The sequence below is a fragment of the Lissotriton helveticus genome, chromosome 5_1, assembly GCF_964261635.1.
Source record: "Lissotriton helveticus chromosome 5_1, aLisHel1.1, whole genome shotgun sequence".
NCBI lineage: Eukaryota > Metazoa > Chordata > Amphibia > Caudata > Salamandridae > Lissotriton > Lissotriton helveticus.
Window position 1 is genome coordinate 1,239,711,447 of NC_136065.1, and position 14,437 is coordinate 1,239,725,883.

General features: G+C 42.2%; 1 protein-coding gene across 1 annotated transcript in view; it reads left to right on the forward strand.

The window, feature by feature from the left end:
* CUZD1 (CUB and zona pellucida like domains 1) overlaps nt 1-14,437 on the forward strand; it is a 253,994-nt gene that overhangs the window by 102,434 nt on the left and 137,123 nt on the right. The window contains exon 3 of the mRNA XM_078643992.1: nt 2,857-3,071. Coding sequence (XP_078500118.1) covers nt 2,857-3,071 — 215 coding nt within the window. The remainder of the gene's footprint in view (nt 1-2,856; nt 3,072-14,437) is intronic.

The window sequence follows — 14,437 nt, forward strand, 5'->3', positions numbered from 1 at the left end:
ATCGTCCGAATTCTCCAGGGGGCACACTTCCCTTCGGTCGTTTGCCCCCAAGGCCCATTTTACATGGGTGCTAATTTATGCTTTATCATGCATTAATGAAAAGAGCCAATCTCCATCCAGACCTTGAATGTAGGGAACATTACATTAAAAAAATCTTGTACTACAGCAGAGGAATCGACAACATGACTTGTCGTAAGCATTAACTTTATTTATGCAAAGTTTTTCACCGAATTAAACATCCATTGCTGTACGACTTTCCGTTTACCATAGCTACATTATTGTTCAGGGCCAGTGCTAGGCATTGACAGCGTGGGCAGCTGCCCAGGGCCTCGCACTCAGCCTACCAGCATGGGGCCCTGCACTGAGGCATGTCCTGTTGTTTCCCTGTTGAAACACTAAAAGAAACTTGTCTCCTTGCAATTAGGGTCCATGGGAGGGGCCCCCTCCCCAGGCCTCTCAGGGATGGTGTCTGGAGGCCTAGGGGAGGGAGACGCTTTCTCTTGTCCCAATTGCAAGGAGACAATTCAGAGACACTGTGGGATGCCCATTGCCCAGCATTTTAGCGCCCCCGCAGTTTTAACTTTTAGCCCACAAGCAATTCTCACACCTATCTGGTTAAAGGTGTGAGAATTTCTTGTGGACTGAAAGTTAAAACTGTGGGGTCGCTAAAATGCTGGACTATGGGCCTCCCGAGTGTCTCTGAATTGTCTCCTTGCAAGGGGTCATTTAAGTAAGTTAGAGGGGCCTCGCACATTCCCTTTTGGCCCAGGGCCTCGCAAATCCTAGAACCGGCCCTGTTGTTGTTCTCTGTATTACTGTGTGTGAGGTCATTTGTTGTTATGATGTGTCGCACACTCCCAGCTGTGTTACGCTCTATAAAATAGTCAAATAAATACATATTCCCATTATGTTTAGAGTTTAGGCTCCTTCCATGTACACTTATAGGATAATTCAACATGGCGCAGAGAAAGCAGCCATTTAAACGTTTAATTGTAAGGACATTTGTAAACTAAAAGCTTTCCTGTACACATAAACGGAGGATGGGGTAAAGAGCTGAAGGTCTACAGCCAGCATTCAAAGGTCTGGTGCATAAGTATGTGCCAGGATGTGGCTATTCCAGAATATTTGGTCAGTGGCACTTAGGGTAAGTGCCAACTCCTTGAGCACAACCTCTTTGAAACGGGATTCGTTTCTGTATTAAATGTATGTAATTTCAAAATAAAGGTTTGAACCAAAGTTGTATCAAATTTCACTCATGTTTAATTCACATGGTTTTTGTATCATTCATTGATTGCATGGTCTCATTCCAATGCTTCATATTTTAAATCCACTTCAATATGTACATAACATCATCATTTCCCAATGCATTTCGGACACAGCGGTCCTTCATCAGGGGAATCCTGAAAAACAATAATTCAATCTAAGTGTGGTCCACCGAGGTCAAATCAAAACATGTATGTGCAGGTACATCCATTGGTGAGTTAACTGGAAAATAGTGAAACGTGAGAAAAAATGCAAAACGTGAAAAAAAGCTATGTGGTCATCAAATGCGTGTGTTCACGTTAATATGTGAATTGCCTAACGACTTCGCAGTTAATCCGACAAGTTTAACAAGCCCAGTGCCAATCAAAAAATACTCTAACAAATCACCGTTGTACCACATTACAGCCCTGTGCGTAACGTTACCAAAGATTCATGCCCAAGAACTACTACCATCATGCAAACCTCGTGGGTATTGAAACTTACGGAAAGAGTGGAGCAAGAACTCGCGTCTCACTCGTGTGCCCTTCGCCGGTAAATGCATACGGCGTGATGCGTGAATGCGGAAGTGTATCAGGTGAAACCAGCAACATAAAAAGCGGACTACCCAAGTGGCGGCCATCTTGTAGAGGTGTCGAGTAACAAAATAAACGTGACACAGCTTAAGTGAATAAAACATATCGTTTGTCGATGTTGTAAAGGGCCAATCCTGCAACGCATAGTGGCAAATATATACATAATGTGAACGTGCCTGCATCAAACAAAAGAAACATGTGTAAATACATTATTAAGGATGATAAAATCAGAATATCAGAGAATGTCATTATTCACGAGATGCTCTACAGATAGCACGTAAATTCCATCCTGTCATTAAGACCGGACGGTTTCATAGATTGAAGAAATTTTATCCAGTGATTTTCACGCTGTAATAAAAAATCGTTATTGTCTCTGCCGTCCCGTTTATTAACCACTTCCACAGCAGCGAACCTGAGTTGACTGATGTTATGTCTGCTGTCTTTAAAGTGCATAGCGAGGTTAGATTTTAAATTCACAGTTCTTATGTTGCTTTTATGTTCATTTATTCTCAATTTCAGTTTTCGAGAGGTCTTTCCAGTATATACCAGTCCGCAGGGACATTTGATGATATATATCACGTTCTCAGTGTCGCATGTTGCATTAAGCCTCAATTTTATGTCGGTACCCTTCCGGGGATGCTTAATCATAGGGCCTTTGATCATATTGTTGCAGTTTTTGCAGTTTAAGCAAGGTTGGTTGCCTTTGTACGTAGTATCAGGGGGATGTTTGGGATTTTTAATGATTTACTTAAGATTATTGCCTCGTTTGTATGCGAATAGTGGTTGTTCACAAAAGATACCATTGAAATCCTGTTCTCTGCTGATGATTGGCCAATATTCCAGAATATTATCATGGTCCTTTGAAAAAAGTATTTATGCAGATACTGGGGAGGAGAAGGTGCGCCTGGCCTTTCTATATGCATCTCTGACTCTTACTTTTTATAGCATTTCAATTTGGCCTCAGATGTTACTTATGTGGAAAATATCTGTTGACCAAAAAGGCTTTCCTGTATCTTCCCAGGTTCAACCCTAGCTCTGACTGCTCCCAGGAGAACGTTACCGTGTATGATGGGGACTCCAGCAACGCTACTTCACTGGGCGGGCTCTGTAAGGATTCACGTGCGTCCGCTATCTTCGAATCTTCCTCCAGCACATTGACATTCCGCATACTTACTGACTCCGCCGAATTCGAGCGAAGTTTCTTTGCTTTTTACTACTACTACTCCCCTGATGATGGTAAGTTCCTTGGTGAGGGCCATCCAGTGCTTACAAGAGCACCGTGGAAGTGCGATAATGACCACTGTAAAATACAAACACTTAATTAAAGCCAATTGCTACAGTTTCTGTTGGAATTCAATCACAGCACAGTAGTGCATACCTACAGCAGACCTTCAGTTGAAATTAATCAGATTTCCAATTGTCAACCTTGTTAATATTTCAGCACCTATAGAGTAGTTAAGGAGCTATATCTGCGTCATGTGCACAAAACCCCCCAAAGAATTTTTGGGGGCACATGAGCCCATCAATCAAGCACTGACAAAGCCAAAAGCTCTTACTTTTTATGTCAAGGCTAGAATCAGCACTGCTCTGGCAATGATCTGTGGTAGTTCAGTACGGGAGAGAAGCCCCGCCCACTCCCCCGCCCATATCTTTCATTGACTTGTGTGTTTGTCCTTCGTAAATGGTGCCGTCTGATTCCTTAACAGGCTTGTTAGTCCCTCCTTATTAGGGCAATGTTGTCATTTGTATCCTCTCATGGCTAATGGCCCCTTTACTTGCTTGTTACCCAGTACATTAACTTTTTCTTTATTGAGCCATGCTGCGGGGATCGATGTGTAGCATTTAAATGTGACGCTCGCAAACAGGATGTGAAAACCAGAACCGGGGACAGCTGTGTTGATAAGTTGTAGCTGAAAAGCTATCTTTGCTCGAGGATCGGCTTGTTTTATTGTATTTGCGGTACCAAAGGGGATGATGGACGGAGCATTTGAGCAAATTAAACACTCACCACCAGTCAACTGATTTGAGTTTAATCCATCATCATTCTTTAGCTCACTCCACCACCCCAGTTCAGACATGGCCATATGCAAATCAGTCTGACCCTGTGCCTCATGGAAACAGTCCAGCCCGAACTGTCAAGCCATGTCTTCCCTGGACCGGAAACAAGCATCCTGGGACTGGTTTTGGGTTCATAACCCTCACCAGCCAGGCTTTCTCGAATCCAGTGGTAAAGTGAACAAGGGACCCACGTCTGGGCATACCCTGCCAACTTAGGGCGAACAAATCAATACCAAAGGGGATGATGGACGGAGCGCTTGAGCAAATCAAACACTCACCCCCAGTCAACTGATCTGGGTTTAATCCATCATCATTCTTTAGCTCACTCCCCCACCCAGTTCAGACTTGGCCATATGCAAATCAGTCTGACCCTGTGCCTCATGGGAACAGTCCAGCCTGAACTGCCAAGCCATGTCTTCCCTGGACCGGAAACAAGCATCCTGGGACCGGTTTCGGGTACATAACCCTCATCAGCCAGGCTATCTTGAATCCAGTGGCAAAGTGAGCAAAGGACCCACGTCTGGGCATACCCTGCCAACTAAGGGCGAAAAAAGTGATACCAAAGGGGATGATGGATGGAGGGTTTGAGCAAATCAAACACTCACCCCCAGTCAACTGATCTGGGTTTAATCCATCATCATTCTTTAGCTCACTCCACCACCCCAGTTCAGACATGGCCATATGCAAATCAGTCTGACCCTGTGCCTCATGGGAACAGTCCAGCCCGAACTGCCAAGCACTCTCTTCCCTGGACTGGAAACAAGCATCCTGGGACTGGTTTTGGGTTCATAACCCTCATCAGCCAGGCTATCTTGAATCCAGTGACAAAGTGAGCAAGGGACCCACGTCTAGGCATACCCTGCCAACTTAGGGCGAATAAAGCGATACCATGTACTGCACCTGAACTCTGTAACGGGAGAAGGGGAATTAACGGGGCGCTAGAGCCTCCCCTCGTTCTTCTTTTAGTTGTATCGTTGGGCGACAGGCACTCTGCATTTAAAGGACCATGGGCAGTTTTAGGCTACGAGTGCAGGGGAGCAGGGTGGGGGGCAGTTCGGAGGGGTTGATTTTTGGTTTGTCGTTTTTGGAGTTATCTCGACGGTGCAATGCACAAATGTGATGATAAAAATAGTGATCAACCTATTTGTCAATGGGAGTATAGTGTAACAAAGAAGTTAAAATCTTAAGTTGGAATGTTAATGGACTGGGGATAAAACTGAGAGAAGTGTTGTCTTGCAATATATTAAGAGACTATCAACTGACATAGTGCTTCTCCAAGAAACCCACCTCATAGGCAGCACGTGCAAAGCAATGCACAGATGGGGTTACTCAATGGTAGCGCATGCAGGCTTTACATCTAGCTCCAGAGGGGTAGGCATAATGTAAAAGAAGTCATTCCCCCAAGCAATCACCTCTACCTGTGTGGATGATCAGGGCAGATATACCGGGGTCACGGGAACTTGGGAGGGCGGCACTATCACTTTTATGTCAATATACGTACCTCCATACAAACTGTGACATTCACTTACCTCAGCGCTGTACTGCTCACTTTGCCTGAAGGGTACCTAGTACTGGGCGGCGATTTCAATTCCATACCATCGGGTTTATTGGACAGACACCCTCCTCGCGAAACCCCCCAAACCGCACGCACCGTCTCCAGCTTTTTGGAGGCTATGGGGCTAGTTGACGGGTGGAGGACGTACAATCCGGACAAAATGCAACATACTTTTCACTCCGGGGTGCACAACAGTCTCTCCCGCCTTGACTACATAGTCGTTCCAGCTCCACAAATAGCAGACATTCATGAGATCCGACACATGGCCAGAGGTATTTCTGATCACTCCCCCCTATGGGTCCACATAGTTTTAGATCGCACACAAGTTGGACATGTTGCCCCTATCAATCCCTGGTACCTAAAACCCCCAAAATGTGGAAAGACCTAAATAAATCTAATGATGACTACTTCTTGGAGAACAAACACACAAGTTCTTTGGGAAGCCTTTAAAAGAGTGGTCCGGGGACAGGCCCTTTCCCTAATTGTGGGAGCCAAAAAAACCAGTGTAATAGACATCTCTGACATGGAACAAGAGCTTTACCATCTTGAGCAGGACGTCAACACAGATGCTACACCTGAGGCCCTTAACACACTCCGTTTGCATCAGGACTGTAGTGTAGTTCCTATAGTCCCAATAGGCTCTGCGCATTGGAATAATATATTCAGCAGTGTAGACGTAGGACTGAGGTCGACTAGGTCTTTACTGACTATATTAGACTTACGTTTTTGCCAGCTAGCTCAGAGGTCACTAGAAACTTTCTCGAATAAGCGAGGAGGAGTTTAACCTCCCTGGATAGACAAGAAGGGATTAGCTTCTGACAACCATATAACATGACAACTTTGCTCCCTCAGAATAAGAGTGTATCTCTAGAGTCGTGTGAAAACAATAGACAGCTATTTCACTCAGTCAAGTGTGCATACTTAGTTTCACCAGAATGCAGAGAAAAGAAAGACGGGCGTTTTCAATAAAAGGTTGTTATTTATTGAGCAGTCTTCTTTCTCATACAAGAGAAATGAATTGTCACAATTGCAATACTCATAGTAAAGTAAAGTGCGTACAGTAAAAGGAGGATTAAGAAATAATACTGTAAAAGCATTGATATGGTTTCTTAGCCATAAGATACTTTAAAATAGATAAAATATATACATATATATTGACTAACGTACTCAACAGGTGCTTCTAAATACGCCTACCCCGGTGTACCTGACCTGAGCCTAATACGTGGGAAGGAGTAAGTAAGTAGTAGTTTAAGTTAAGTTGGTTTTGCCAAGAATCTGAATCAAGAATTCTCTCTAAGGTTTTAGTCAGCTCAGTATCTGGGTATTAGAAAGCAGGAGGTCTTGTATCTCTCTCTCAGGACTCGATATCCCAGTAACCCGCGAAGGTATCTGGAAACACCGGAGCTGGATTTCTCGGCAGGAGAAAAGACAGCGTCTCTCTCAGTGCGTCAAAGAGGAGGGGCAGCGTCCGTGGGCTCTCGCATCAGCTGGGCTCTTGGGCAAGTAGATAGCTGCTCTGCTCCAAAACCACCACCGTGTATTTGCTTAAGGCAACGTTGGTATATTTATACCTGAAAGGTGCCGGGTTTGACATAAGGTTGGACATAAAACGTCAATAAAGATGTCACTAAGAACTGGCCGTTCTTACAGTGCTTTACAGGAGTTCTCGGATGACATCAAAACAAAAGCAAGGGGGATTTCCCAGGTTGCTGGAGGTTTGGATTTGTTTAGAGAACTCGTTGTGCTTTCTGGGGGGCCGGGGAAGTAGCCTTGCTTAATGTGACAGCATGTGCTACGACTGAATATGGATATGATTTCTATGCCGTTATAGGGATATTATTGATTATAACCGAACAAGGGCATAAAATAGTAATATCGATTTAGGCTCCTGGATAAAAACACAAGACCCACTCCACGATCTAATGTCCATCATTACTAAAACTAAGCAATAGTAAACATTTAAAGGTGCATGTGTATTCTAACCCACCCCAAAATACATTTTTTGCATTTGAAATGGTGTATGCGAAAAACATGAAAATGATATTGGTACTGTACGTTTTTCAAGCAGTGTAATCATTCAGTTAAAACGATGCATATATATGATTAGCTGAACGATTTGCGAAATTTACACATGAAATGGCTCTTAATACAGAAAAGAAGGTCGAGACCATTCCATCACATATAAATACAAATTCTGTACCTATGCTAGAGGCTGAGGTAAAATATTGTCTTAGAGTCCCTAAAAATAGAAGCTCTGTTCTCTAAGAATAGTTCTACTTTAAGCAGAGTACAAGTGCCAGGAAAAAAGGTAAATATTTTGGAATCGAAGTAAAAAATAATTTTGCTTTCAGTGGGAAAAAAATAGTTCCAAATATTTTCAGTAGCTTTTGTTTATCAAAGCTGAAGGCCGAATTCAGAGTTCAGGGAACGCTGTGTGCTCGTTTGCTCAAAAGTTATTCTTTTTGTTCAGGGGAGAACATCATTTCAGACAGACTCGCAAAAAAGGTGTCTACGGCTTCAGGTGAAAGCTCGATTAAGTTCGAAAATGCCGCAACTCAGCAGTCTCGAGCATGATTTCTATCGTCGATGTCAGGATCAGCAATGCTCACAGAAGGTCGTACCTGGGTGATGTTGCTCTCCTCTCGTACTTCACTACCACCTAATCGTAGTGGCGAAGTCTCAACGAATGCCGTCATCAGGATGGGTAACCGCTGGGGACAACACGATGCATGAGCCGTTATCGGACTTAGCAAAGTATCTATATCCATTGGTACTGCTGATGGTAGTGTAAGACAGACGTCCAACACGCATTCTTCTCCGCATAGCATACATCGAAGCACAGGTAAGATGCAATTCTGCCAGATGGGTCTGAATGAAAGAAACCAGGTCATATTCAGATCTCTTAGCCGGGCTAATCCAAGGATCTAGTTATGTGGTCCCGATAGCGTATAGCTAGGATCGTTTCTTCCATTGTTGCTGGAGTCTTGTCTGCGACTTGGCTTGCCATATCGAAGCAGAAGTATCAAAAATAAAATGCCTGCTATGGGTCCCAACAGAAGTGGTAGGCCGCCAAAGACAGAATGGACAAAATTAGGAAAAATGCCCAGAACTGTTTCGAAGGGTGTTAACAGTCTTAAATATATGTGGGATACCACTGGTATCAGACATATTTAGGATTTGGCTTAGCATTTCTACGAAATGCACGGGGCAGTTTGTTGATAAAAGGCTTTGTATCTCTGCCGTTGTCCTTGCAACTTGTAGATCATACGTTTCTTTTGATGACGTCAAGGACACAGTTGTCTGTAAAAGAACAGACTTCATTCTGCTTAAAGTATCAATTCGAATAGAAGAGATATTCAAAAAATGCCAAATTTTCGCCTCCATGTCTGGAGTGCTGTTTGGATACAATACTTGCATACAGCAAGTGACCATGGAACTAACGCTCACAAGATAAGCTTTTCCTGGCACCATGCCACCACAGCTGTGGTCCACTATTAGAATATAGCTCCCGCTAGAAAGCCGTCTAAAGAATGGCTCCATTTGTGTTGCAGGTGTGCCATGCTGGTGACATGAAAGGTTATTTGAATTCCCCTCACAGGCCCCATGCAGGTTAATACTTTGACACAGAAGTATACCGCTTAGTGATTGTTTACAATTTTTTCCACTAAGAAATACATCTGTTTCTTTTCACTATAACATGTGTGTGTGTAAGGTAATTTCCATGATGACTTAATGTAACCTTTACCCAACCTTTCATACTGGCCCGCTGGTATATACTCTTGACAGTATTTAAATTGGAAAGTTGTTATCGGAATTGTTATTATTCCATGTATTATCCATTCAATGACAGGTCTTTCTGACATTGTCAATGGTAATCTCTCAAGTTTTTCAATGCTCTGAATCGAATATTCTGCTCCTTTCTGTGCCAAACTGATTTGTGTATCAGTAAGGTTAAAGATAGAGAATAATGACGTTGTGTTGATTAAACGCCAGGGCACGTAGCCTGAACGCAGATTTTGCAACGTCCAGCCAAGCTGGACAATAGAACGTAATTGGGACTGACCGTGTTGTAACATTAGTAGGTCTTGTTCTATGATATCAATAGCAGAGGATACAATACTGTCCAGTGAATATATTCTGGAGGACAGAGTCATTAACCCATTGTCCACAACAGAAAGTGATTTTTCCAAATTAATACGGTCAATTTCCCGTATTTTTTCTGCTGTTTCAATTTGCGTTTCTTTCCAAGCTTCATTGTAAGCTGCGTGTATATACCGGCCGCTATGAAACATTTTTTACGCTGTTTAGGTGGTCCCATTATGAAATCACGCAAGTCAGCACCGTCTTTAAGTAAAGTCAAGTGTTGCTTAATTTCTGCCAGTGTGGATTTCTGTAACCATTCGATGCAGAGTTTTCCTACACTGTATGTTGTAACTATCCCTGGATGTTGTCTCTGGGAGTATCTAGGGTCTGGCCTGGTCAACTTGAACCCCTGTATTTTATTCAGGAATCTATCTTGACAGTTATTTGTGTCTGTGGGCCAGATCAACCATTTTTTCCAATCAGGATGTGTTCTGTTTTGGTTTAAAATTTGTGATACGTCTTTCTCCGCATCTGTAGTGCTATTACTGTCAGGTGTTGGCTTTGAAATAGACGGTTTGTTTAAGTCTTTAATTTTGGCTAGGCCAAGGCAAGTTGTCTGTTGAATGGTGTCATTCAAGAATATAATTTGTTCTGGGATCATGCAGGCTCTAAATAATGCTTCTAGACCTTGTACCTGCCAATCTTTTGTACCCCAGATGGTTTTTGTTTCAATGTTGTTTTTCCAGAAATCAAAACCAAATGTAGTTAATTTTTCAAAAAATGTTTCCGAATAGATCAATTTAGTGTTTGTCAGCATTGTTTTCATCCCTGTCTTATTTAACAGTTTGAAATAAAATGTTTCTGCATCACTTGTGTTAAACCCTGAGAAGTATGGGAATTTCTCATAAAATGTTTTCGAACTACCTTTTGGTGGAGTTGCACAATGTTCCCATTGATTATAATAAAAAAGATTTCTAGGTTGAGCAGATTTATGCAAGTAATGGTGTGCAAAGTGATTGTAGCAGTACATTTCTTCATAATTTGATGAACCCTGTAAGTAATCATGTTCTGTAAATTTTGCTGACATAACCAAATCTGACATCATGTTATTAATACTTTCAAAGTCCCAATCATCAGAGAATGTACTCGGTTTTACAAAGTCACTTAATGAAACCTTAAATTGGTGTGGATATTTCAAAAGCTGGACCGGGCCATAGATTTCGTAATCTGTTTTGTCCCAAGCTACCCCACCGGGTTTCGGATTGGCTGTGACATTCACTGATGATAGTTCTCTTTTCTCGATGTGAGATGACTTGTGTGGCTTTAGGACCAAGTTGATGTTCTGACTTGCTGTGTCCATTGTACTGTATTTTCCCTCAATGAATTTTCCCAAACAAAGAACCATGATGAACCAAAGCAGGAGGAAAAGTACACCTAACACAATCCAAAATTCAATCAATGTAGAAATCAGATAGAATTCTTTGAGTTGATGAAAGAGTTCTGTAACTTTGTCTTTAAAAGTTTTTGTTGTTGGCGTTTCTTCAGGTTCGCTTGGATCCTCAGAAAAGTCATCGAAATTGATGAAGTAGCCAGATGCAGTTCTGTCAATTGTTGGAATCGCTTCTGGATTTTCATTTGCTTTTGGAATTGTCTTTGTTTCAATAGCATAGTCTGAGGCTACATCGTTGTAGACAGGTGTTTCTTGACGAACTGTTGCATTTTGGGTTTCAAGAGGCACAAGTTCCATGGCATTGTTGCATAGTCCTTTTTTATTCACTGCAGGTTTATCAAATGTGATTAGTCTCTCAGTTTGAACCTCTTGTATTGTAGCAAGTTTTGGTGCTCTGCTACATCTTGGGAGTCCACTGGGCCTACTACTTATTATTGGCCACATGATTGTGGTTTTACCAGGTCGATTGATACAACTCGGTTCTCCTTTTTACCAGCAAGGGGCGGTAGTACAACTGATCTTGTTCCGCTGACAGCTAAGACAGGTACTGCTTTTCTGTAAGAAGGCCCAAATTCCTTCTTCACCGCGATCTTCTCTCTGACCAGATCCCCAATTTTTGGAATCCAGAGAGGCCTTGCTGGGACAGGTGGTTTATCTTCAGTGGCTGTTGGCTGCTGTTTTAGCTTTACGCTGCTCAGGTCTTTTCTTGTTTCATTTAAGTCCTTGCTTAATTGGGTACTGCCTCTGTGCAGTTGGTTGACATTTTAACTGGATTTTGTGAGGAGGAGAGTCCTCATCCCATCCAACATGATTTTTGTATAATGCAGGAGCTTGGGCTACTGCCCATTTTCTTGCATATGTATACTTTTTATGTATTGGAATATTATTTGAGAAGGCAGGCATAATCATTTCTTCGCCATGAGGGCACTCCCCGACAAACTCTGGTGGCCAGTCTTTCTCAGCTAAAAGGATGTCATAGCCTTTGGAAAGGTTATCCCAAAATAGACCCCTTACTTTCCTAGTCTTATCTCCCTCTATACGTAATGTTATTTCATATATTTTATGAGGTTTGCTAACTCTGGTATCTGCAGTTTCCACCTGGATGTATTCATTCGTGTCCACTGTCTCCAGATGATTCATCAGGATCTTGCGAGCTATTGTCACTTCTGCTGCGCTGTCTAGCATTGTCTGGGCCCACTCTCCGTTTTTCAGTTGTGTTCTCAGTATCCTCGGCATGTTTGATTACTTTAATACTGGCTACCTTCTTTCTTGGAAATTGTAATTTTTTACTTTGTTGAGCAGGTTCCTTGTCTTTGGACTTGACGTGCTCTTCCCTGAGTTCTGACCGTCCTCTTCTTTCCGATTTCTGCGAGGAAGTCTGAAAAGATCGAGAGGGACGTGTATCAATATCTTGATATCTATCAGGTTTCTTCAGATTATCCCTATTTCTAAGGTTGTATCTTTTCTCAGAGGGCTCCCTCTGGGGAGACTTGTGTCCTTGGTCCGGAGATCTTTCTCTCCGCCGAGGAGACCTTCCTCTGGACTGGAATCTTTTTTCTTTGGGAGTGGATTGTTTATTTCCATCCCAACTCTTTTTTGGAGTATTTAGATTATTTTTAATAAATATCTTTTCAGGATTTTCAGGATTTTCAGTTAGTTGGGGTTTTACTGGTTTCCCACCCAAACTATCTCTTCTTAGTTCTTCATAGGATTTTTCTATGATTCTGGCAAGTTCAATTGGTTGGTCTGCTATGTCTGTTTCTTTCAATTTCTGGCGGATCGCCACAGATGCTGCTTCTCCTTTTATGTTGGCTAATAATATAGCCGAGACCTGCTTGAAGTCTTTCAGTAATTTCATACCCAGAGTTAAAGCAGGTTCTGGACCGTATTCATTTTGAATCTGTCTTAGTACATCTGGTATTACAGCCATGGACGGAACACCATGTGTTTTTGTGTAAATGGAAGCAAAGACTGTGCCCCAAGTGTCACAGTCCTCCACATGTGGTGCGATCCCCATTGGAAGACAGATAGTCAGAATTCTGTGTTTCTCAGTAGGGGTAGTATCCGGAAATACTGCCTCTATTTGAGTGATTTTTTTGTGCAAACCAGAATAGAATTTGTTCCCGTTTTGCGGGTGTTTTACCAAGATATGATTGAATATTCTGTGGTGTAATTTTGTTTGTGTTCCCCTGATGAGGGGTCAGCTGTGCAATGTTAATAGCTGGTTGGACTGTTGAAGTCCGCATTACATATTGGACTAATTGTCTATGAATTTTAATTAGTTGTTTTAGCTGTGCTAAAAGGTCTGGTACTGACATTTTTTCAATGTCTGGATGTGGTGTGTAGCTGGCTAGAACCGCCCATGTTGCTCCTGGTCTACCTAGTGGACCGAGCCTGGTGATGTGATTATTATGTTTTAGGGCGCCTTTAAACCTGAGCAGGTGCTCTTGGTATTTTAATGGGATTTCCACCTCCTCGAAAGGGGTGTACTCTTCCGGAGGTTCCTCTATTTTGTAATAGTGGAAGTCGTGTGTGACAGCGTTTGCTGCTGGAAAGTTTATCCATGAATAGAATACCTCTGTCTGCCGATATTCATGGGCCTCAATTACGAATACGACTATTCCACCTCTCGGTGTTAGTCCATTTTCTATAAGTTTAAGAGTTATAGTTCTTCTTATGTTGACCAGAATGAGTATAGCATTCGGGTCATTCTGTTGGAGAGTTGTGTCTTCCAACAACAGTTGAGACGCTGTAGCATCTCTTTCTTCGTCTCCGTCAGGCATTTTACTGACAGAACGTTTTTTAGTTGCAGATCAGGTTTCAAGGAAACAAAGATTAGGTGCACAATATTTTGGAACACTGTATCCTTCAACGTTGACTATACCAACAAGCATTGGAAATGCAATAGGTCTCGCATTAGGAAAGTTTGAGCAATTGGTATTGTAAATGACACTTTTTTTATTAATGTGTTGGTTTTGAAAATAGCAAAAGTAATAGCTTTGTCAGTTACAATGTCAATAGTTTTAACTTTCGCAAATGTGACACCTATAGCATTTGTAATGCAATGTGTGTTGTATTTACGTGACTTAGATGTATTGATATTGCAAATAACAATGGCTTTTAATTTTGTAAATAATTAATACTTAAATAAAATGTATTGTAATTTATAATGGCAATAGCTTAAACGTTTGTAAATAACTTTTGTGAAGATTATGTTCAGTGTATTTTATTGTGATGAAAATCTAAGAACATTGCATTTGCACCTACACAAACACACAGCCACACACACACACACACACACACACACACATAGATGTGGTGGTGGTGGATCTGGGGGATATGGTGGTGGTGGATGTGGTGGTGGTGGTGGTGGATGTGGTGGTGATGGTGGTGGATGTGGTGGTGGATGTGGGGGTGGATGTGGGGGTGGATGTGGTGGTGGATGTGGTGGTGGAT